The sequence below is a fragment of the Cylas formicarius genome, unplaced genomic scaffold (genome assembly GCF_029955315.1).
Source record: "Cylas formicarius isolate icCylForm1 unplaced genomic scaffold, icCylForm1.1 PGA_scaffold_9__14_contigs__length_23061073, whole genome shotgun sequence".
Classification (NCBI taxonomy): domain Eukaryota; kingdom Metazoa; phylum Arthropoda; class Insecta; order Coleoptera; family Brentidae; genus Cylas; species Cylas formicarius.
This window is the reverse complement of record NW_026844365.1, coordinates 12,643,449-12,668,281: the sequence shown is the minus strand read 5'-3', so window position 1 is coordinate 12,668,281 and position 24,833 is coordinate 12,643,449. Positions and strand designations below refer to the sequence as shown.

Below are 24,833 nucleotides of genomic sequence, written 5' to 3'. Positions count from 1 at the left end.
TCTCCTGATTTCAAAAACATATATTGATAGCAACCATATTATCTATGTTTGCAACTGTTTTAACCACGTTTTGCTTTTGGCAACTAATCAAAACTAATGATCTGCAGCGTAAGTTAAATAACTTAAGATATTTCAAATGGGTTATATTGAGGGAGAAAAAAGCCAAATAATAAAATAGTATTATTCAAAAGGACATAATGTTGTAAAATTTAACCTATGAACATAAAAGGCACAGGCTTGAATTTTGCACTGAAATGTATAGAAGATGTAAATTTTTTAAACAAAAATAATACTTACGGATGCGGCTTCGTTCACAATTGCAGGTGTATTTAATAGGAAGAATAAACATTTTGGGTACACCAATAATCCACACAAAATGCAGTGAAAATCCAAGGACGGACGTTTATAGTTTGGTATGTTGAACAATATGGTGGTCGGACTAATTATATACAAAGGATGTTTGAATGGCCAACGATATTTAAATTTCTTTGCAACTGAACTAGAACAGTTAGAAAATGTTCCAGTTATTAATTATTTAAATTTAATTTGGCATCAAGATGGCGCACCTCCACATAATGTCCAAGCGGTTACTGATTATCTAAATAATAAATATAGGTAGGCGAGGAACTATCAAATAGCCTGCCAACAGCGCCGACCTGAATCCTCGGAACATTTTTTTAGGGATACTTAAAAAATAAATTTTATTATAATAAGCCTGAAAGTTTGCAAGTGATGACAGAAAGACTTAATTTCGTTTTACAACATCTAAATAGGAAATTTAACTTACGCTGCAGATCTTTAGTTTTGATTAGTTGTCAAAAGTAGGACATTGTTAAAACAATTGCAAACATAGATAATATGGCTATCAAGGCAGACTTGACCACTTTTAAACAATTTATCTGACATTTGCATAAGATAATAGAGCAAAAATCTTGAAACTTTTGTATTTACGCTTTTTTTTTCTATCTTTCGAAATGAACCCTGTAGGTGGGAGTCAAAATATAATGAATAACCCTATACAGAGCTCCACTGTCAGAAACAAGGTTCAAATTTCAAAAATTACGATGATTTTCTGAAACAAACTGATAAAGAATGACGCGATTTGTCCCGACAAACAGGCGGCAATGTTCGAAAATTCTTCCCGATCGGAATAAGAATCGCCGTAAAATTAAACACGTACAGCATCCAGTTGTGCACTCGCTAAAATGCCATTTCTAAACGCGTCTCTCCTAATTCAGTCCGTTAATGGACTTTTAAACAACTTATGGGTCCATTACGGGTTGTCCGCGCCGGCCAGCGTTGCCAATTATCGCAAACTGCATTCGAACAAGGGACGGTGGTGTTTACGAACAACCGTGTCCCAGATATAGAGGTAACCCATTGTCCGATCCGATGGCGGGTTCCGGCTTAACAATTTGCGGCTTCTCCCGGATCTTGATCGACGTTTGCAATTTGAAAAAAAGGGTTAATTTAATTACCTCCCTTTGCCGCAATCGATTCGTTTCTTCAGATTCTGCAGTAGAGGCTGGCCTACACATAATTGGAATCCTTGGGATACTTGATTTTTCATCTGTCAGTTGCTTATAAATGCAGTTTAAACCATGCGGTAAGCCGCTAAACTAAGCTAATTGTAGGGCCATCAGAAAGGAAAACAATGAAAGTATTAAAACAAATTGATATGAATTAAGGTGCAATTAAAGAAAAGGGGACCAATTCAGAGCCGATAAATATTATAACATTATAAGGCCAAGGTTGCAGGATTAAAATTTTTAACAACAATTGGGTGCACGCAATTATGGGTGGCAGTTTACCGTTGGGTTCACACTTGCGACTAGAAAATCTAACTTTGCTAAATTTATTAAATGTAACATCGACGCTGTACGGTTTTTCTGTTTAAGTATTAGTTTCGTGTGTATATCAATTGGTTTCCAATAAAAAGCCATTAATTTCCCCTCACTTGGAAACTCGTTTGTTCGAAATCAATTAAGAAAAAGTTTCCTTCATAAACTTCTTCTGTACAATGCTTCTAAAATTTAGTGTTACTAACGGCCCAACATCGATTAGAAAATATACTAACGCCAATGTTCTTTGCAGGTTGCGGGTGGAAAGAGCTGGAGGGGGATGGTGTCCCAAGCAGCAAGTCGAGAAAGGTATTCGGGAGTACATTCAGGTGGACTTGGGGGACATTCACGTAATCACCGGTGTACAAACTCAGGGTCGTTACGACAGAGGTAGAGGTCAAGAGTATGTGGAGGAGTACCTCCTGGAATATTGGAGGCCGGGTTTGGAAGAGTGGAAGGAGTACAAGCGTTGGGACGGCAAGCATGTAAGTTAACGATAGTATTTCTCTCACGTGGAAGCAATGAACAAACAGCAAATACACAGCCAAACTCTTATGTTTATCCAGCAAAATTAATGGTCGAATAGAAATGAAAATCTTTTAACATACCCGTTACGAAAGACATATTCTCCGAAATGAACTTCTAAGTCAGCCGTACGAACTGATTATTGTAAAGCGTGTTACGGCTTCCAAGTCTTACTCGGGAAAAATGTCTTTTAGTTATCGCGGGTGTCGTTTCGCGGACTCAAATAGAATCCAATGCGACGTGCGAGATCCGAAACTCGCATGCAGAGACAGACGGTCCGTACGGACTTTAAACTTGAGGCACGTTTTCACTTAAACTGGTATTCCTGATATGCGTGCGACATAAATGTTGCATTTGTTCAGCTCGGTGCCACCTGTGTGTGTAATATTTTCGACCCGGAAGAGCGACAATCGCGACTGAAAGGGACATATTCCCGTAATTTTCTATGCATTTGTTTAAAAGATTGCCGCACTTACGGATAAGTGTAAGAGGAAAGAATAGGGATGAAAACGCAAGAAAATGTGCTGTGGTTTGATTAAAAGTTCTAGAGTGGTTAATAAGCAGAGCTTTTCTGTAAATATACTATTGAATACTATGCCAAACCCTACGTATACTTTTGTTCATATCCATGTGTACTTTCTACTGGTAAAAAAATGTATTACTATTATTATAATGCAAATAAAATTTTACGTATATAGGATCCTATGAACATAATACTTCTGTTTCTGATATTCAAATACATTGTTTTTTTTTTGCTTTTTACCAACATGATGATTGGGAAAACGTTAGCAAGTTTAACTCAACAAAAACCGACGCAGGAGAAATCCAGAAGTTTTGTAAAAAGTATTACAGTAGCCTGTGGAAGTTTCTTTGAAAAATAGAAAAAACATTGTAAAATTTTTTATACAAAAATAAAGTTATATTATTGTTATAAACATTTTACCTAATGGAATAGTATAATATTATATAATGGAATAAAAATTTTAATATTTCAAGATTTCTTCAGTGGACGGTGGACGAAGAAATAACAAAAAACACTACTTTTATTTTCCACCCTGACAAATAACTTAAGTCTCTGTTCCGCTGTTGTAAGCTGTTAATGTAAAATCACTACAGACATTTGTTGCTCTGAAAATATTTTCACAGAGGAGCAAACAGTGCAAGATTAGTATAGAGCTACATGTATGTATGTAAATAGAGTCTATTAACTTTAAAAGCAGTATTGTCGTCTTCATTACGGATGTAATTCGGTGTGAATTGACTCTTTACTTGCCTAAACATCAGGTGTGGGATAAAAACTTTTCGAGTATTATTTATAGCGTTTTGCTTATTAATTAACTTTTATTCACTAGTTTGTTAAGAAATGACAATATTTGCAGATCATTGTAGATAATTATGTCAGCGATTGATATTCACTGTTACACGCCCTTAACATTAACATTCTAATTACTTTGAGCATCCGACTTAATTGTTAACAATGCCCCGACCTTATGTTAAACGTGAATAATTCAACGCTAAGCGGGATCCAGAAACTTGAATTATGACCTTCGGTGAGCCTGTCCGTGTGCGCCATCAATGGTGGGTCGACGGGGGTGCGACGGATGGGCGAGCGGCATCGACAATTGCCGAAATATTAATTTGGCACCGCAAAAATGGACGCACCGACCGGAATATCGGCCGGTTGTTCAAAATGGCTATGATTTATTCATCGTTTTGGCCAATTTCCGGCTTAGTTTCAATTCCTTTGAATCATTTAGTGGTTTGCGACTATTAGACCGGTTCTAAACTTCCTAAATCCGCGTTCACTGTTTATTTAAAAGCATCGATTCGCGTTCGCCATGCAAATTTTAACGTTCAAATTTTTTTTTCTTACTTACATTTTGCGAATTTTTGTGAGCTTCTTGGTTTCTGGTGTTTTCGAATCCGCGAGATTTCATTTTATTATTTCACCTGTATATATGCAAAATATTTTAGCGTTTTCACGTTTCAGTTCACTTTGTTAAAATTTATTTCTTGTACACCAATTTTAAATTTGAATGCAGCGTATTTTTCTTAAATTTTTCTTAAATGATCATTTTGACTTTTTAGTTGTGAACGAGTTCTTTGTTTCGGAAGATACTCCGGTTTTGAAATTAATTTCGATATCAATTTATTTTATTTTATTTTAATTATGATTTATCAATTAAAGTTAATGGGTTAATGTTGAGTAAATGACTTAGTAAGCTAGACTTTCGCCCTTTGAAATTTTAGTTTTGTATTATGTATATAATATATCTCAATTCTCTTATTTGCATTTATTCCTATTACTCTCCCTTAAAACGCAGTTTTAAGAAGCCAATTTACAATGCGGATTTTATACTAGAAATGTTCTTTCAATCTCAATTTTTCAATGCAGATGCATATAAAATAATTTTCCTACTAAAGCTGTTTGAAATTCATCTCATCTCATCTATTCGATTGAATAAATCACTCACTTTCAGGAAATCTCCCTGTTTTATTGCCTGTATGTATTTTTTTATTTAATTGCCTCTGAGCTATTACCTATTTGGTGGTCTTTCTATGTTATTTTTTGTTATAATTTATTTTGAGAATCCTCAAGGAATACGTTCTTTAGCCATTGGTCAGGCGATAGCGATACTTGGTGTAAAATATTTGGGTATTTGTTTTTATGCACCATGGTTTTGATTATCCATTTTATTATGACCACAAAATTTCTATCATGTAATTCAGTTTGTATGCCTGCGTACCTTCTTTTAGTGTACTGAGGATGGACCAATAAAGGGTCGAAACCCCGGCATATAAAACTGAAGATTTCGGTGATCCCTTCCAACAAACAACTCTCTTAAAAATTAATTAAAGAATAAAAGTTATTTAAAAATGATTGGAAACAAGTAAATTTATAGTGGGACTACAAAATTTTATAACATATTTTTCAAATTTATTGTTTTGAATAGACTAATAATTTCATATTAATGCAGCCCAAATATATATTATTACTATTTCTTATACTCCAATTATATGTTTTGTTTGTATACTATTTTTTCAATATTTATCTTTAATCTTACATGTTCTATCAATTAATACTCATCTTTGCCTTTGCATGTCATTAGATTAGACATCTTAAACTGAGAGTGCAGTAACGGTCCACGTACCGAATCTTGTGACAGAGCTTATTATTAATTGTGTCGCCTAATTAGTAATAATTAAATTAAAATAACACAAATTATCGACTTAATCCCCCACCCTCACCAACACACGGCCAATCGGCAAAAACACGACGTTTGTCTAACGCGAATTAATTAAAAAAGCTTTTTGCCAGGAAACCAATTAAAGCCCCGCGAGTTTCGAAATTACCTAAATTTTTCATCGCTACAATAATGTCGCCCGCGGCGGTAACGCAAAAATTTTACCCCGGTAAATATTGCCGGGCCATTTTTAAATTGCCGGCGTACGCTTTTAATTAATACCTCAAACTAGGCGGGGGCTGTAATTAAAAATTTCAGACTATTCCTAGCACTAATTCGAGAAAGACGCCCTACGGAATCTTCCTTTATATTCGGAAAGGTACGTCGTAAAGTGTAGTTCGGTCCAGAACAACAAACCACTGTCGGACAAATTAATTTTTAAATATTTTAAAAAATGTTTAAATATTTTTCGGGGAAACGAGCCTCAATTCGAAGATCTTGCGGCTCGTTTTACAAACGCAAAGTTTCCACAATACATTAAAACGAAATAATGAGCTTGAAAACGCTTGTCGTGTTCAAAACATCAAAATGGCTGTTATTTGACAACCGTTTTTGGAGCTAGAATAATTAATAAATATTTCCGAAAAATATGCGCCCTTCTTATTCCTAATAATCGAGAGCAAACTTTCGAGGGAAGTGAAGGAATTTCTCAGAAGCGAAATTTACAGCAGCCTTGTTTAGCTACAAAAGGAAGGGTCGGTGGCGGCCAATGAATGCCAAGAAGAGGAAGAAATAGCCACACACGCGTTATACCAACGTTTTCATCTGCTGAACGCATCCATACCAGAAGCAACAAGCAACTCAAAACAAACACTATCAAAGCTGAGAAAACTAATCAGAAAGACGAACCTCTAATTATTGAAGGAGTCACAATATATCTTTTGATTTGCGTGACCGATGGCTCTCCCAATCTAAATCTTAAATCATGACCTAACCCACGTGAAACAAACTTTGGCAGCGTTTTTCGCAAATTTAGGGAAAAAAGAAAAAGTGCGAACTTACATTTTCGAATATCTGATTCAAACCAAACTACTTTTTATTCTTTTTGTCTTGATCATAACCTAAAAAGAAATTTAGTATGTAGATAGTATACTAAATTTTTATAGAAATAAATGTCTTATTTTTATTGAAATATTTATCCTGGACCACTGTCAACGCGCGTGCCATAAAATGACGGCAATATTGAATGAAAATTCACAAATCACCTCTCAACCGAGAGTACAGGCTATCAGTGCATATAATTGACAAATTCTAAATTTCTTTTAATATTGAAGAATTTCAAAATAAAACAAAAAAATCCTATTTACGCTAAAAAGAAATGTATTTGCGATCAAAATATATTTTCGCCATCAAAATTTTAATGCCAAGAAAAAAATAAGGACGCAACCGATATTTGAGTTCCCAATAATTTTTCAAAATAAACGTCGAAATCGACCTAACCCGTACGATACCCGCCACGGGGCCATATATCTTCATCAATAGGACTTAATTTAAACCCGACGCGGCAAAGTTATAAATCTCGTACAATCTTTCGCGCGAATCGATCACCCCAGAACTACATTTCTCGCGTGCGGCCACCTCGGCCGTCTCTCTCGTCCGTGTTTCCCTTATATTACTTAAAATAAACGACCGACTGTTACGTGTGTGTTTGCCTTAAGCACGCCACGCCGCGGTTCCGTCGGTAACTTTCGGTATTTATCCACAGAAAATACTAATTTAGCTGTTCAAACGTAACCGAGTTTGTCTAACTCAACCACCGGGATTCTCCGCTGAAGTTTATTAAGGTTGTTCTTTAATAAGCGCCGTTTTCCGCGTACGCTTTTGTTTTGCCGACGGGATGAGGCAAAAATTAAAAAAAAAAATTATTTAAATCGCCATACATTCTACAAAGCAGGGGTTAGTCCATCAATCGATGTTTATTCTATTCAGTGAGACATATATATACTTAAATACTAAAGAATTGTTAGATTACCTTTAATCCAAGATATCTCGCTATTTTATCACTACACATTGTCAGAAACTCAAATGAGATACCTAAAACACCGCAAATACACAAGTCAACGTAATTTTGCCGAATTTCCCAATAAAACACTGTAAATAGACTGGAATCCTGCAGACGTTTCGCCAAAATCTCACTTGGCATCTTCAATGCTCGCGCTCCGAGTGTTCAAAGTGTTTTCGTGCCAATTGCCACTGCAGGCAGGGTTGCAGGCCACAGAAGTGACTGCAAAAACACCAAAACCCAACTCAACGAGTTTGAGCAAACACGTGAATGAGACGGGATACAAAGTTTCCTACGATGAGGTTTCTGTTCTGAACGTTGAGTCTAGTTTATTCAAGCGGGACTGTGACAACAGCATAAATTTAAAAAAAAGGTGTAGAGGGGTTGAGCGTTATTTGCATTTATTTACTCAGTCAAAATATTACAAAAAATAATAAGTTATCATCTTTTTATACATCAAAAGTATAGTGTCATTGTTCATGTTGTGTCATGCGTAGTGATTTTAATTGTTTAGGTTGGTAGTGCGATTGGTTACATTTAATTAATTGTCATCCCCTCTACTCAAGTGTCATTCTGACTGAGAAATAAATTTGTTGATAACATGGCGTTAATATTTTAAAGAAACATTAATTATTTTGAATCTATGATCATCCCCCTTTGGGTTCCTGTTGTGTTAAATTACTATGTAATGGTGACTGTCTATTGGTTTAAACTAATCTTGTACTGTTTGTATTTTTAAACAATAAAGAAAATTTTAATGTTAACAAGAACATGCCGGCAACGTGCTTTTGGATTGATAATTTAGAGTTTAAATTAACTGCATATTCTGTAAGTACTAATAGATTTATAACTTGAATATGAAACTAGTTTTGTAATTTTTCGTACTTAATTTGGCAATGTTATATTAAAAAAAAAATTAAGTATCAAAATGTGATTGAATGTTTTTCCATATATTTGTCTTCCTGAAGCCTACAATCCTGGGCGAAAGCTTGAAGCATAAGAATAAAGGCTAGTTGTGAAAAAGACACTTAATATCTTTTATTGCTTAATTCTAACCTTTCAAGAAAAAGGGTTATCCCAGTGTTACGTATTTGACTTGTTTTGTTATCAGTGCCCCGTTATATATATATATATATATATATATATATATATATATATATATATATATATATATATATATATATATATATATATATATATATATATATATATATATATATATATATATATATATATATACATATATATATATTCTCACGTATTGATTCACGGATGGAAAAATGTGATTACACTATATTCCGGGATATCATCCGTTCGCTCGTTGAACTCCGACTGGAATCCTGCATCCGACTGGAATCCTGCAGACGTTTCGCCAAAATCTCACTTGGCATCTTCAATGCTCGCGCTCCGAGTGTTCGGATGATATCCCGGAATATAGTGTCATCATATATATATATATATATATATATATATATATATATATATATATATATATATATATATATATATATATATATATATATATATATATATATATATATATATATATATATATATATATATATATATATATATATATATATATATATATATATATATATATATATATATATATATATATATAATATATATATATATATATATATTATATATATATATATATATATATATATATATATATATATATATATATATATATATATATATATATATATATATATATATATATATATATATATATATATATATATATATATATATATATATATATATATATATATATATATTCATATATATATATATATATATATATATTCATATATATATATATATATATATATATATATATATATATATATATATATATATATATATATATATATATATATATATATACATATATATATATATATATATATATATATATATATATATATATATATATATATATATATATATATATATCGCTTGGCATCTGCAATGCTCGCGCGCTCCCAGTGTTCGAAGTGTTTTCGGAGCGCGAGCATTGAAGATGCCAAGTGAGATTTTGGCGAAACGTCTGCAGGATTCCAGTCGGATGCAAGATTTGCAGGATTCCAGTCGGAGTTCAACGAGCGAACGGATGATATCCCGGAATATAGTGTCATCACATTTTTCCATCCGTGAATCAATACGTGAGAATATATATATATATATATATATATATATATATATATATATATATATATATATATATATATATATATATATATATATATATATGATACATTGGCAAACTGTCATAAATTGTAGGAAATTATCTATAAAACTGCGTCAATACGACATAGATACATGGATAATAGTAAATCATCGATGAGTCTTCAGAAATTCTCAATAAAATGCCTCGTAAATCTTTGCCACCTGATCCTAAATTGTCGATAAGTTGCTATAAATCTCTGTAAATCAGTGTAAATCGTCAAAAACTTCAATAAAACGTCATAAATCACTGCAGCGCTTTCTTGGTATAGAGCACATACTACCGCCACATTTAACGAAAACTGCGGTCCGTCAATTCAAATGAGAGACAGCCTAGATCCTGTATGCCACTTCCAGCAGTCGGACATGGCGAACGAAATTCGATTCGAACTTTTGCGCGGACGCCGTAATTCTTTAAAATATTGCCGCGCGTTTGGGAACAATCCCCCGGGAAATAATAAGAATACTACCCGGGCACTCCGGAGTTTCCGCCTTGCTCTTCCTTTGATAATTTTCAGCTTGCTGAAATGTCCCTCACCCGAATCACGTCGCCGTCGTCGTTCCTAGAACAATCGCTAACAAGATTTTAAAACAATTTCTCGGCAACTGCGGTTTTCGTGCCGCAAAAATCGAGTTCGGGGCTAATAACTACCGCGCCACTGTCTGTCTCACTCTCTTTCTCTACACGTTCTATATTTTCAACGACAACTCGGGTTCGGAAAATTATTAGTTAATGGGGGGAAATATCGCGGTCCATTAAATTGCCGCTCGACGTAGAAACAGTTTGAAAGACTACGCGGAGGCTGTTGATGTAGATTATCTGGCCGGTTGTGTCCCGCCTTCTCTTTTGTGTTTTGTCTTGAGTCAAGGCCCGTGATTCTTTGTAATCGCTAGTCACTAGTATACAGTTATTCATTTCAAATAAGCTAAAGTTGGTATACTACTACACAGCATAAAGAAACAACTTAAGCTTAAATGGGATCCTCTTTTTTCTTTAATAATAAATTATGCGTTTATGTGTAACATCGGAAGGACTTAAACTAGGATGTGAGAGACTAGTGACTGACTACCAGTGAAGTTGATAACCAAAAGACTGAGTAGAAGTATGAGCGCACAGATATGTGGCTGAAGTGAGATTTAGATTGGTTCGTTACTTATTTTAATTGAAACAACATATTCCTGGTTGAGTAAGCACGGAAAAATTGTAAGGGATCTCGAAAAAATCTGTCGTTGTCCCAGATATTCAACTAGATCATTAGAAGAGCTTCAAAATGATGTATTGCTCCGTCGAGAAGACATAGAACTACCCCCCAATAATGAATGACCTTCGGGAAGACATAAAACTACCCCCCCCCCCCCAATGGAATGCCCAAAAACTTGTTTTATTTATTTCGGAATCTCAAAAATAACTGGCATGGTCCCAGATATTTAATTAGATGATTGAACAGCCACTTAGGAGAACTTTAAAATGATGTATTGCTCAACCACCTTGAAACGGTCGAGAAGATATAAAACTACCCTCAATAACGAAATACCCAAAAGTTCGATATATTTATTTCGCAATCTCAAAAAAATCTTACGCTGTCCCACATATTCAATTGGACTATTAAAGAGCCACTTATGAGAATTTCAAAATGATGTATTGCCCAACCACCTTGAACCCGTCGGGAAGGCATAAAACTACCCTCAATAACAAAATGCCCTAAAATTCGTTTTAATTATCTATCAAAAAAATCTGACGTTGTCCCAGATATCAGATTAGATCATTGAAGAGCCACTAGGAGAGAGCTTTAGAATGATTTATTGCTCAACCATCTTAAAACCATCGGAAATATATAAAACTACCCCAAGTATAAGATGTCCTAAAATTCATTTTCAAAAGGTTGTCGTATTTAAAATATTAAGTTGCACACGCCGTATATTTTAGTATTTTTTATTGTTATGGTTAATTTTAAGTTAATTTTCAAAAGGTTTTTGAAATATTTGAAAAAAAATGTACAACCAGCATCAATATTGCTCCTAATCCGGAAACGATTGAATATTGTTCTTTTCCTCTCCTGTTTGTCTAAACGGAATCAAATACAGAAGTTAGTCCCCTATTATATTATGAAACATAATATGCAGCTGGTATTAATCCCAGAAGCTCCAATTTGTGCACAAATGTCGTCCCAGCAAACTTTTAATGAACGGCTATATAAATATGAAAATAAAATTGAAAAATAAAATTAAGCAAGTTGTGGCTTAGCAGGTAAATTTTGAGTCAAAAACAAATTCCCCACTTTGATATTGACGAATTTTATTATTGGGGGTGGTTTGACATCTTCCCGGTAGTTGAGTAATACATCATTTTGAAGCTCTCCTAAGTTGCTCTTCAATGCCATAATTGAATGCCTGGGACAACGTCAGATTTTTTGAGATTGCTAAATAAATAAAATGAATTTTAGGGCATTTCATTATTGGGGGTAGTTCTCGGCGGTTTCAAGGTGGTTGAGCGATACATCACTTTGCAGCTCTCCAAAGTGGCTCTCCAATATTCTGGTTGAATATCTGTGACAACGTCATATTTTTTCGAGATTTCGAAATAATAATTAAATTATTGTTTGGGGTGATGCGAACGGAAATACGTTTTTAAGGTAAATAACGAACTGGTTCGCTGTAATAATCGCATATCCGAATCCAAATCCAAATCCAACTTCAGCCACATCGCACAGATCTACCCAGACTTGAAGGGATGAGAGCTTTTAGAAGTCAGGACACACAATCCTTATCAACAAACATCTTAGTGTGATATGTCTGAGGTAAATTTGTAAATTAGTTAATTGTTAATTGTATATTTGTATCAGTGTGTTCAATGTTTGCAAAGACAACAACATAAAATAAAACCGATTTTTGAAGGCAGCTTGAAGAAGGAACAGATTACACACATTGGCCTATTTAAAAAATATTAACCTATTTAACAGTGTATAGAAAATACTATGATTAGACGAGGGACATAGGTATATGGAATGCAATAGAGATTGACAGCTAGTGCTTTAGTGGGCGTTCGTAAAGGGTGTCACATCCAATTCCCTGAAAAAAAAAAGGCTGAGATAAACATCGGCCTAGGTATGTACCAATTCAACCGCAATTTATACAGAAAAAATCAATATTCTTACGAATAGACAGATGCCAAGAGGCTTTATTTATGTTAACATCGTGGACTCCTCAACACTGGCCTGGAGGGGACCGAAAAGAGTAGCCGATATGACCACCAGAAATATTCTTCATTTTTCGTCAATCGGCAAGAAGCACAACCAACACCGGTTAAATAGGGGAAGTCTACAGTGCCTACCATTAGTGGGGCTATCCACTAGCCCGACAGAAAGTCCCTGACGAAATGCATCACCAAGGCAGAAAACCTGAGAACACTGATAGACAAGTATAGCGGAGAATGCAACCTCAAACACCAAATGCACACATTAACTTTAAATTGATGAGGAATCTAGACTATCTATGTTGTCTTGCATATAATTATTGACTTTCCCTCGTACGATGCAGCTCCTGTGGTCTGGTACAAAGATAATCGCAATCTATGCAGAGACGACTCAGCACAAATCCGATTGCAAACTGCGCCCTCTATAAACGACGTCGTTTTATTTTAATCGCAACATTAAGTGGGTTTTCCGCGGATAGTTTCGCTGCGCTTTTTTTGTCGCTTCTTTATAAGGCTGGTCGGGAGCGCCGTTCATTCATAACGCGGTTTTATCGGAGCTTTTTATTGGTCGACGCCCGGCGGGCAATACGGCGCCATATGACAGTTTAACACACTTTAGGGTACGGTTTATAGTTCGTTCCTTATCTGGATGTAATTTGTTTATGTGCGTTGCGGGTGCCGCATCGGGAATGACCCGCTCGTTGTGTTCCTTTTTATACTACTCTTTTTTTCGGAATAGAGATGGCGCTCCGGGTGCGACGGTGTAGATTGCCGTTACCGTACATTGAGGCAATTAGATCAAACGATGGGGCGTAATTTCCAATCCCAATTTTTACATGTTTTTACTCGTTAGGCCCCCAGCCGTATGATAGGTGAGGCGGAGTAATTGCTACTTGTAGAATGAAATTTGATCATGTAGAGTATTAGAACACGTTTGATGTTGTGAAAGAAAGCGGGGTAAGCCCCACATTTTGTTATCCAAAATTCAGATTCATGTTCAAGAAATGTTTTAGTTTTCTCCAATTTGCTTTTGCAATGCCTTTTTTTTATAAACTGTTATAAGCTATGGGATTTGTCGATCAAACAACTATGCGAGGAAAAATTAATAGAAAAATTCAAGTAAACCCAATAAAAGCGGAAAAAAGCATAAACACCTCCTGGGAGAAACTCAAAGACCGGACTATAAAAAGGAATAATAACGGTGGAATAAATAAAAACCCCTTGGTTCTGCCTATAAATGTAAAGAAAAAAAATGAGATCCTCACCTACAAACACGAGTAACACTAGTAAGACAAATAAAAACCCAACATTGGGAAATTTTCTCAAAACGGAAAGTGATTTGATTGATTTATTGAAACTCAAAGAAAAGAGATCGACGAATAAGTTGGAACAAATCATATAGCAAGAGAAACTGGAGATAATTATTTTTCATAACTATACAAATCAGAAGAAATTGAGGTTGAACTAAACACACCTGAGATAGTGACAAACGACAACGGACAGATTGAGACATTCGATATAAATACAGCTTTCAGAAAGCTAAAGAACAGGAAGAGTCCAGGGCAAGATGAGATTCCAATCGAACTACACACAGCAGTTCAAAAAATGTTTTACCAACACAAGATACCCGATGAATGACGAATGAGCACTGATGTTTAAAAGAAGAAATAAAAAACTGCTTTCAAATTACGGAGGTATAAATCTGTTATGCATCATATTGAAACTTACAACAAAAGTGATAACAAACAAAATTAATGACTTAACATCCTTAGCGGACGACCAACGGGGATTCAGATCAGGCAGATCATGTACAGGCTCCGTTTTTGTCATAAGAGATAACTGAAAAATCAATACCACAAACCAGTATTTAGTATTTAGAAAAAGCGTTCGACCGTGTGCAGCGAAGAGACGCGCTACAATACGCAAATCCCACACAACCTCATCAAAGCCATAGAAAACATATATGAAGCGAATCAAATTCGAACCAAAATTAACGGGGTTCTGACCGCATCAATAAATATAAGTCGAGGTTTCCGACAAGATAACTCCCCTAGTCACCATCATTATGGATTAAATAATAAGAAGTGTACGCTTACTAAATGGATACAGAATGGGCGATCAGGAAATTAGTATTCTGTGTTATGCCGACAAAGCCGTATTAGTTGCCGAAAATGAAGACGATTTACAGCGTCTATTACATCGATTTAACGGCACTACCAAATCACTTAATATGATAATATCAACTCAGAAAACTAAATCTATGACGACATCAAAAGCACCATGCAAACTGGAAGTTAAAGGGAATATTATACAGCATGAAATGAAATTAAGTATTTAGGCATAGAAATCAACAAGCAACACGAATAGCAGGATGTCTCAATGGCACGATATGGCGAAACAAAAATATCAAAGTGGAAACTAAATCAAGAATTTATAAGGCAACGGTGAGAACCATTATGACAAACACTGCAGAAACTCGACCTGATACAGGAATCACCAAACAACTACTACAACTTTTTATTAAGAATCGATAACACAGATAATATAATAAGGATGAACCCGGCAGTTATACGAAACCCGATAAATATTTGATATATCATACGGAATTCGACATAACATGGATTCAGTCTCACACATCATTTCTAAAGTTTTCTCGTCTTCCAAGCTTACCAAAACTATCAATTGTTAAAATCGGATTTTGAAAAATCCAGAATATCTGTGCCCAATTTGTTTATGGTTTAAGAACGTTTGATGTTATATCAGGAGAAATATTTCAATTAAAATTCAATTTTAACTAGCAATTATTTACTAACATGGCATTCAGTGTTTCAGTATAGTTCTGGTAATTTTATAAATTTGAACGCTGTTTTATTTTTAAGGCGATTAAACTTAGTCTTCTTATTATAGGTTGTTGTTTTATTGTTATTGTAATACGCATAACGCAGCATACGACGCTTAAAGAAGCAGTTATAATTACGTTCGACGTTGCCCGATCTTGCATAAACTCCCTGATTTATGCCGTTTCGGCCGAAGCTCGATTTGGATTCTTAATTTTGTCCTTTAACCAACAAAATTTTTCGTCTAAAGTTTTTTAAATTCGACTGCTTAAATACTAAATAAATATTTTTAACCAAGCGATCCGTCTAATTTCGTGCCCAAGACACTGACTTAACAGTTTCGTGCCTTCAACCAGATTGAACTCTTTAAAATAAATTCCATCCGCTCGAACTTTGGGGTTGGGTGGATGATGGGGATGTATTATTTCCCCGTCCCCTTGTAGCCCGAATTTCGTGGCTTTTTAGGTCTGCCGACATGAAAGCCGCTCGGCGGATGTTACCGATTGATACAAAACATTTCGGGCGAAGTTACATCAGAGTTGGCGTGACCCTATTTTTGTTTTAGACGCGCATAATTTATTTCGCGACGATAAAGTGACGGCGGTCTTCCATAAAAATGCAAAAATCTGCGGGGGAGTCGTTCGGAAGCCGCTTCAGTCGCGAAGATTCAATTTCGCGGGGATTTGGATGAGCTCGACGCGGTTGTAGTTCGACCGAGAGTGGTGGGGAGTTCATTATATCATGCGAAAGCGTATCCTGCATACTGCTGCCCTTGATTTTTCTCATTTTTAACACGATGTTAAAAGCAAAACAGTTTCATTCCGTCTGCTCCCTTTGTTACATTCGAAAAATCGACGAAATCGAATTTTTCGGAAGTATACGCGCTTAGCAATGGTAGGTCCTAGTGGACTTCCATTGTTACGCAAATGATCAGCGTCGAAAAAAAAAATTATTTTGCCCTTCCGTCCTCTATTCTCTTCTCTCTGTCGATGCTCCTTAAAAATGCGAAACAGTTTAAGCTAAAGTACTCAAATTTGGCTCCTTTTTAAAACCACACGAGACACATACGCCATTAAAAAATACTCAGAATCAAATCTAAAAATCTCGTTTTCGAAGGTTGAAAAAAAAATCAATTCTCGAAAATTGTTTATATAATTCAAAAATGTCTTGAACGTGAAGATCCGAGAGATCGAATGCTATAAACATTTAGTTTTTATAATTTTCAGAAATATATATGGCCGGAATTCTCAAAAATAAAAATTGGGGCCGCCTTATAATGGTAATTGACGATAACTACAAGGCGGTGCTTCAGTTGTCAGTTTCTTTCACATAATTATATAGCACGTATGGGCAGCTATAACTTTTCACTTATTGCACAGGGTGTTCAAGATATTCCGTGCTATATTAGGAACTGCAACAAATGTGTTAAATTTGCAGCTATCAACTTTAAATTTAGCAGAAAATTAGAAGTCCACATACACAATGAAACTGTTGAAATTGGGAGCCATGAAATATCGCGAGGTATTTTCTTTTTAATTTGACTTTTTTTTTGGATTATTTTGTCTCCCAGAAAAAAAAATTCTCGGAAACTATTAACCCGATCGGCAACTTTCTTAAACCAGGAGAAGCGGAAGATTCGGTAATATAACTTTTATTTTAAGCGGTTACTCTTTTGGAAAAATTCTTGGACCGGGAAACGTGAAATGACATCGATTTTGTGAAAGTTCCGTAGTGGTCCGCAGGAGCACTATAGGAAAAGAAATCGCGAAGCGGCTGCCTTTTGAAATACAAAGCTGCTTCACGTTACGCGTTAGGAACTTGCCCTGCCCACTAATGATTTTTCGGAAGAAATCTTGTTACTTCTTCAGGACTTAAAACACTCGTCTGGAATCACCCTATATTCCATAACAATGGAACCCAATTTTCGTCGACTTGTATAATTTATTTTCTTAAACTTATTGTATTTGTTATTATTTATTTCTCTCTAGTATGGTACGTAATACGTAGTTCAAAATTTTAATGGGATTGTATCTTTAAACCGTATCTTTAAATGCCTAATTTCAAATGCATAATGCCTAAAACTTCCAAAGTTATATTATCAGAGGTGAACTAAAAATTATTTCTGATATTAGCAGTCAAAAAAGTTGCACAAGGTTTACCACTACCAATATTGACATGTTAAAAATTAAATAATTAAAAATAAAATTATATTGGTTTTTATGAAGAATATAAATATGCAAAAAAGAGATGTTCTGTTTCAAATTTGATGTACTAGTAAAAAATTGGGGCGTCTTGTCGGAAAATCGGCAAAATTGATAAATTTCTATTTGTACTCTACAACTTTTTTCTGTTGGATTAAATATAAATATGAATTTGGTTTATCTAAAATATTTGGAATGTATATCAGTTCACAACTCTCTATCTGCAATGCATATAGTTTCCTATATGGGTAGCTTCAATAGAGAATAAAGCAAAAGAAAATACAGAGCAACAGAGAGAATTAGAATAGGTAATACAAGAAACATTTGAAATCTATACCGTCATTTGTCAAAAACATTCAATTTGAAAAAAAACGGTGACTATTTAAGACGCTTTCGTTAATTTCTTGCTTAGTGTTTGTTCATGCACTTGGTCAGTTTTTATTATGTATTAACTCAGTATCGGAGAGAATGGATCAAATCGATGGAAGAAAAAGTGTATTTTAGTGACCTAGAGAGAGATTAGACCGAAGTCCATCCCCGCTATTTTTATTCTCCTTTTCTTTTCAGATTTTAAGAGGCAACAGCGACACAGCGTCAGTGGAGAGTCACCGTCTGATGCCTACCATATTCGCGAGCAAGATAAGACTCCTGCCTTACAGCATTCATAGGCGGACCGTGTGTTTAAGAATGGAGCTTACCGGTTGCCCTTACACGGGTAAGTTTTGTATGTTTTCGCCCACTATCATTTCGTAACAAAGGTGAGGCAGTCATTTATTTTCTTTAGTCATTATTAACCGACATCCTTTATCTGATTTTCAAATTTATGATCATTTATTGTAGACCGAAAAATTACACCACAGAAAAAGACAGTAATTAATCGAGAGTATGCCATAACAATATTAAATATGATTGCTTTATAGGCTGTGAAACTATTGATGCCCCCCTGGTGTCCATATCACTATTACCTTATATTGACATCCTAAAATGGATATGTCCTCTTGACAGTTTCTGACAATCTTTTGGGATAGTAAATAAAAGGCTCAGAATGCGTGACTATTAAGTAATGGAGCTCTGGATAGAATGGGAATGGTCCGACCAACTCGAAGGGACTTTCATATATTAACTGAAGTATTTAATATCAAAAATACATTCATGTCCTTTTTTGAATGGGGATTTTTCAGAAAATTTTGTCGGCTAACATGTCTAGTCGCTGAAAAAAACGTGCTCGATATATTCTGGATAAAAGAAGGGCCACCGAAAGGGCCAACTGAAAATATTATCTAAATTAAATTTTCTGTTTTCGTCCGTCCGATTCAAAGCGGCGGATTCCGAAGAAATCCACTTCAACCTGCTCGAAGACTTTTAATATCGCTTAAGTGGTTTCCATTAAAAGCGTTCGGGAAAAATTTGTTATCTTTACAAATTATCCCGCGCGAACGTTTAAAAACTAGTTAAACCTTTCGGCCCCGGAAAACTTCTCCGGCGAAAATTAGAAATTGCATACTTCAAAGGGCGGGGGCGGCAAACTTTGGAGTAAGAAGTTATACTTTCGCAGCTGCCCGGAAAATTACCCAATTTACCGCCGACTGCGCCATCCTTTTGTTGTCGGCGTTGTTGCCACCAATTATAATAATCGTACTAATATGTCTGCGGATTATTTTGAGGCGGTAAAATGTTTTATTTCGCCCCGTGCGGGTAATTTGATGCTAGAACTCGCGTCCTTTTTCATTCGATGCGGAATATTTTACCTGTCGCGAGTCGGGCAGTAGCCTTATCTTCATATAATAACTCGCAAAGCACTGTTAAATAAAGGGCAAATGAATAAAATCAAAGAAAAATCTGGTTACTAATAAAAGTTTTTTAGAAATGCAAAAACCCTCACAAAGTAGTAATACAAAATTTTGCGATTTCTAAATTTATCGCCACTTTTAAACCATTCCACCCTGTAGTTCACCAGCAACAAGAACTATTTTATTTAGGAACTCAAATATTTTGTTTTTTCTGACTACTCTGTCTGAAAATCGAGTGTGTGTGGACACTATTAAATCTGCTTTTGTCCGCAGTAGCCTGTATCTGATACTATAAGCCCTGTGGAATACCATGTAACAGTTCATATTTTGTATTTTCAAATTTGAACCATTATTTTATGCGAAAAGTGTGAGCCAACAGGCTATCTTGATTTTTGTTGAAAATAAATAACATTAAAAATATAAAGTTTTAGTCCATCGGCAGTAACGAAGAAGTCGATAGTGTTGTTATTTTTAAATTTTGAGACCTTTTCCTTAAAGTACACCGAAGTGTTCAGATCCTTATATTTTTAAATTGGGAACGTCCAGTGAGTCAGAAATATACCGACTTCAGCTTTCAATTCGAATAAATCACGTAATGTTGACATTTGAGAAGAGTCTCCATTTGAAATAATAGTAAATCTTTAATAAATAAACATAAATAAATAAATAGGTTGCTACAAATATTCATAATTCATTGGATAAATCACTGTCACTCATTAAAAAATCACTACGTCCTCGTAAATATTTAATAAAACACTACAAATTATTGCAATGATCTATTTTCAGTCATTGTACCTTACAATATTGATAATAATCTTAAACAATTGATAAATCATCGTCAATCATGTCAATCACCTACAAATCTAGAACTCACCTATAAATTTAAGAAAAACGCATTTCATTGACCAATTACTGTAAATGAAAGTAAATAAATAATAGATAAATCCATTATAAATAACCGTAAGTCATTAATAAATTATCATAGATTATCAAGTCACTATCAGTCATCGACAAATCATCGCTGTTAATAGTGGTAGATGATTGATGATTGATTGATCAGTGTAAGAGTATTTATTTATTAAATTAATAATAATAATAGACTTTAGACTTTATTGGCCATTAAATACATTACAAGAACAACAAATGGCAAGTCACATGTGTGAATGTAAATGAATTAACACAATACCAAACACATTTTAATAACATTCATAGAGAGCGACATAATTATCAGAAAGGCAAACACCAAACATTGAAACAAAAATTAGGTAAAAAAAAAGTAAATAAATAAATTCCCAGTTAGTATTATGGAGACACTCGTGGCGCAACACCGATGTACTCATCTGCAGTATAGAATGCGTTTTCCAATAGAAATTGTTTTATTATCTTACAAAATTTAGTGAATGGCAGATCCTTAACAACGGTTGAAAGAACATTGTAGTAATTAATGTACAATTTATTTAACTCGGATGTGCGCAGCCTAGAATGGCCCTGGACAAATAATTCAGATCCCCTGGTGTAGTGATTGTGCGATCGCAGTGCTTAGGCATATCGTCCTTTAGCTCATGTATGCGAGTGACTGTATAGTAAATAAATAGTGATGGTAAGGTCAAAATATTAAGCTTTGAGAAGAGCGGGCGGCAGTGATCACGAGGTTTTGCATTCGCAATCACACGTATCGCTCTTGTTTGCATAAGGAAAGCCTTGTGGGAACCACGGAACCACCACACAAAACAATAGCGAACGCTAAGTCAGAATGGAAGAATCCGAAATAAGCAAGTCTTGACATGATAGGAATGAGTGACTTGTTTAAGTATCTAATTAGAAACAATTGACTTGACAGTTTGTGGCAAAGGTGTTCAATGTAATCTTTCCAAGAAAGAGTACGATCGATCCAGACTCCAAGTACCTTAACCGGAGCATTGTTTAAATTGTGCACCTTGCTACAAGAGAAAATAAGATTGTTCGTTAAGGAGTTCGACCCGAACCATCCACGCGCTCCAGTCTTATTGGCCACACTATCAATACTAAGTTCATATGGGTTCCTAACTCGGGATAAAAGAATTGTATCATCCGCGTAGAGCATAGTTTTACATGGTATGTGGGAAGGCAAATCTTTGATGTAAACTATGAACAGCAGGAGCCCGAGCACTGAGCCCTGCGGCACTCCAAACGATACCGGCAAGCTAGAACTACTGAATCCTCCATTCACTTCGACACACTGAATAATAATTAATAATAATAATAATAATAATAATAATAATAATAATAATAATAATAATAATAATAATAATAATAATAATAATAATAATAATAATAATAATAATAGCAATAATAATAATAATAATAATAATAATAATAATAATAATAATGATAATACGTTGGTAAAGAATATTTCATGACCTTAAATACAATTGCCAGTAAAAATTGAAACATATATTTAATTTAATTTAAATTATTAAACTTTCTCAAAGCATATACGAATCGTGCACAGCCATTCTGGATTTTTTCTAATCTGGATTTATCAGCAACGGTTAATAATGGATAGTATAATGGAAGGTAGTATATAACTTTAGAAAGGATACATGGACACTATATCTCAATTGATCATCCATTATTACTCTTAATTTGATCACGCAAAAAATTATAGCTTCTAGGGCGAGCAAATAGCATAATTAGTGTTCTTTTAGAATTTAGCTTAAGATTGTGTTTTTTACTATACTGAAAAAGTCTTTTAAGATCCAAATTAAGATTAACTTCGAAGTTATCATACTTAGCTGAGTCAAATGTGTGTAACAGCTGGATGGATGGATCCATAGACATATCAAATGCGTAAAGGAGATACAACAGAGTTCCAAGAATTGAACTCTGTGGTACAACCGAAGTAAGATTACCCAAATCTGATGTACCTATATTCGTCCTAAGGAACTGCTGCCTATTATTTCAATACGACTGGAAAAAAGATACAGATCGATCGGTGAAACCTAAGTGCTTTAGTTTAGCGCTCAATAACTCATGATTCACGCAATCGAATGCCTTTGAAGGGTCAAATAATACCAGTATTCTTAAAATATTTTTATCTAATATTTTTATTAGTAGATCATTGATATGTAGTAAAGCAGGAAGCCTGCTATGTTTTGGATGAATGATGGAATTATATGATGATTAGTTGTATACGAAAGGACTTGCTGATAAACAACCTTCTCCAACACCTTACTAAGCACAGGTAGGCTAATTGGTCCAAGACCATTGACGCTGGATGAAGAAGTATACCACAGCATTTGATTTTAGACAGCAGTTTTTTCATATCTGAGAGATGACAGAGCATAGTTACGTAGACTTTTGTATCTATTCCAGTTTTCAACAGTTTTGTTCTTTTTGCTCTATCTCTCTCGTTTCTTATCTGCTTTACTGCATCCGTAAGCCATGGCGCAAAGGGTTTGCTCAGGCTAACTGTTTTACCTGGGACATGAATGTCAAAAAGGGCTACAATATTACTGCTTAAACACTTAATCTTTTCGTCTATGTTATTAACATAATAAACACTGTCCAAGTTAATACTTTGCAAATCCCCAAGGAATTCGTGCTCTCTGTATCTGTATCTGCAATATAGTCAGATAATTTAAATTGAAATATGCATGGTTCTGTTAACCCAATTAAAGATTTCCAAATGACCTCATCCACAACTTCATTTCTACTTTTACATATGGTCCTTATTTCAGACTACTCTCTCTCTCTTCAGTCGTTGTCCGTTTTCGGACGTCGTGACTCGTTCATGGATGTTGTGTAGTGACCCTTCGCCAAGCTTCTCTGTCCTCTACAGTACGCATCACTTGTGAGACCGACATTTGTGTGAGCTCCTTTATTTGATCTATATATCTCACTGGTGACCTTCCTCTTGCCCTTTTTCCATCAACCTTCCCCTGTATCATGAGTTTTTCCATACCGTCCTTTCGTATTACATGACCGAAGAATTTAAGCATACGTCGTTGTATTGTTGGTAATAATCTCTCATTTTCCCGTACTTTTAGTTCTCTTAAGATGGATGCGTTGGTGCGGTATGCTGTCCAGGGTATTCTCAGCATTCTTCGGTAGCATATCATTTCAAACGCCTCAATTCTTCTTCGAGATGCAGCATTTATGGTCCAGGATTCCGAGCCATACTCTGCAATGGGGAACACTAAAGATTTCACAAGTCTTGTTTTAGTTTCCTTGCGGATACGGTGGTCTTTCCAGATTTTAACCAGCCTTCCCAAAGCCTCCTTTGCCATCCCAATTCTTCTTTTAATCTCTTGTTCTGAACCACCTCTATTTGTTATCTTCGTGCCCAGATAAATAACCTCTTCTTTAACTTCTATGTCATGGATTTGCTGCAGTGGTAAAGGAATTGTTCCTGCCCGGTCTATTATCATCAGGTGGCATTTAGATCTATTTAGTCGCAGTCCGCACTCCAGGCTTACTTGCTCGATTCGTTGTAATAGTACACACATTTCTTGTTCGGTTTTAGCCACTGCGATAGTGTCGTCTGCGTATCGAAGGTTTGATATCTTTTTCCCTCCAATAGATACGCCACCCTTCCAGTTCCCCAACGCCTTCCTCATTATCCATTCTCCATAAATGTTGAAGAGTATGGGGGAGAGAATACATCCCTGCCTTACGCCTTTTCCAACTCTAAAATTTCCTGAGTATTCGTTTCCTATTTTTATTTGGGCTAGGTTGTTGTCATATAGCTGTTTAATAAGGTAGGTTAGATGGTCGGGGGCTCCCATTTCTTTTAAAACGTACCACATTTTATTCCAGTGCACCGTGTCGAAGGCCTTGCTATAATCCAAAAAGCATAACATAGCAGAGACATTGTATTCAAAGAGCTTCTCCACCATCTGTCTCACATTTAGAATTTGATCTCTTGTTCCTCGTCCTGGCATAAAACCTGCTTGTTCTGGGGGTATATTGGGGAGGAGGTAATT

At 35.1% G+C, this 24,833-nt stretch overlaps 1 protein-coding gene across 1 annotated transcript in view; it reads left to right on the top strand.

Moving 5' to 3' along the window:
- The window catches only part of LOC132707058 (discoidin domain-containing receptor tyrosine kinase B-like), a 210,254-nt gene that overhangs the window by 140,029 nt on the left and 45,392 nt on the right, over positions 1–24,833 (top strand). The window contains exons 4-5 of the mRNA XM_060678712.1: positions 2,095–2,326; positions 18,647–18,794. Coding sequence (XP_060534695.1) covers positions 2,095–2,326; positions 18,647–18,794 — 380 coding nt within the window. The remainder of the gene's footprint in view (positions 1–2,094; positions 2,327–18,646; positions 18,795–24,833) is intronic.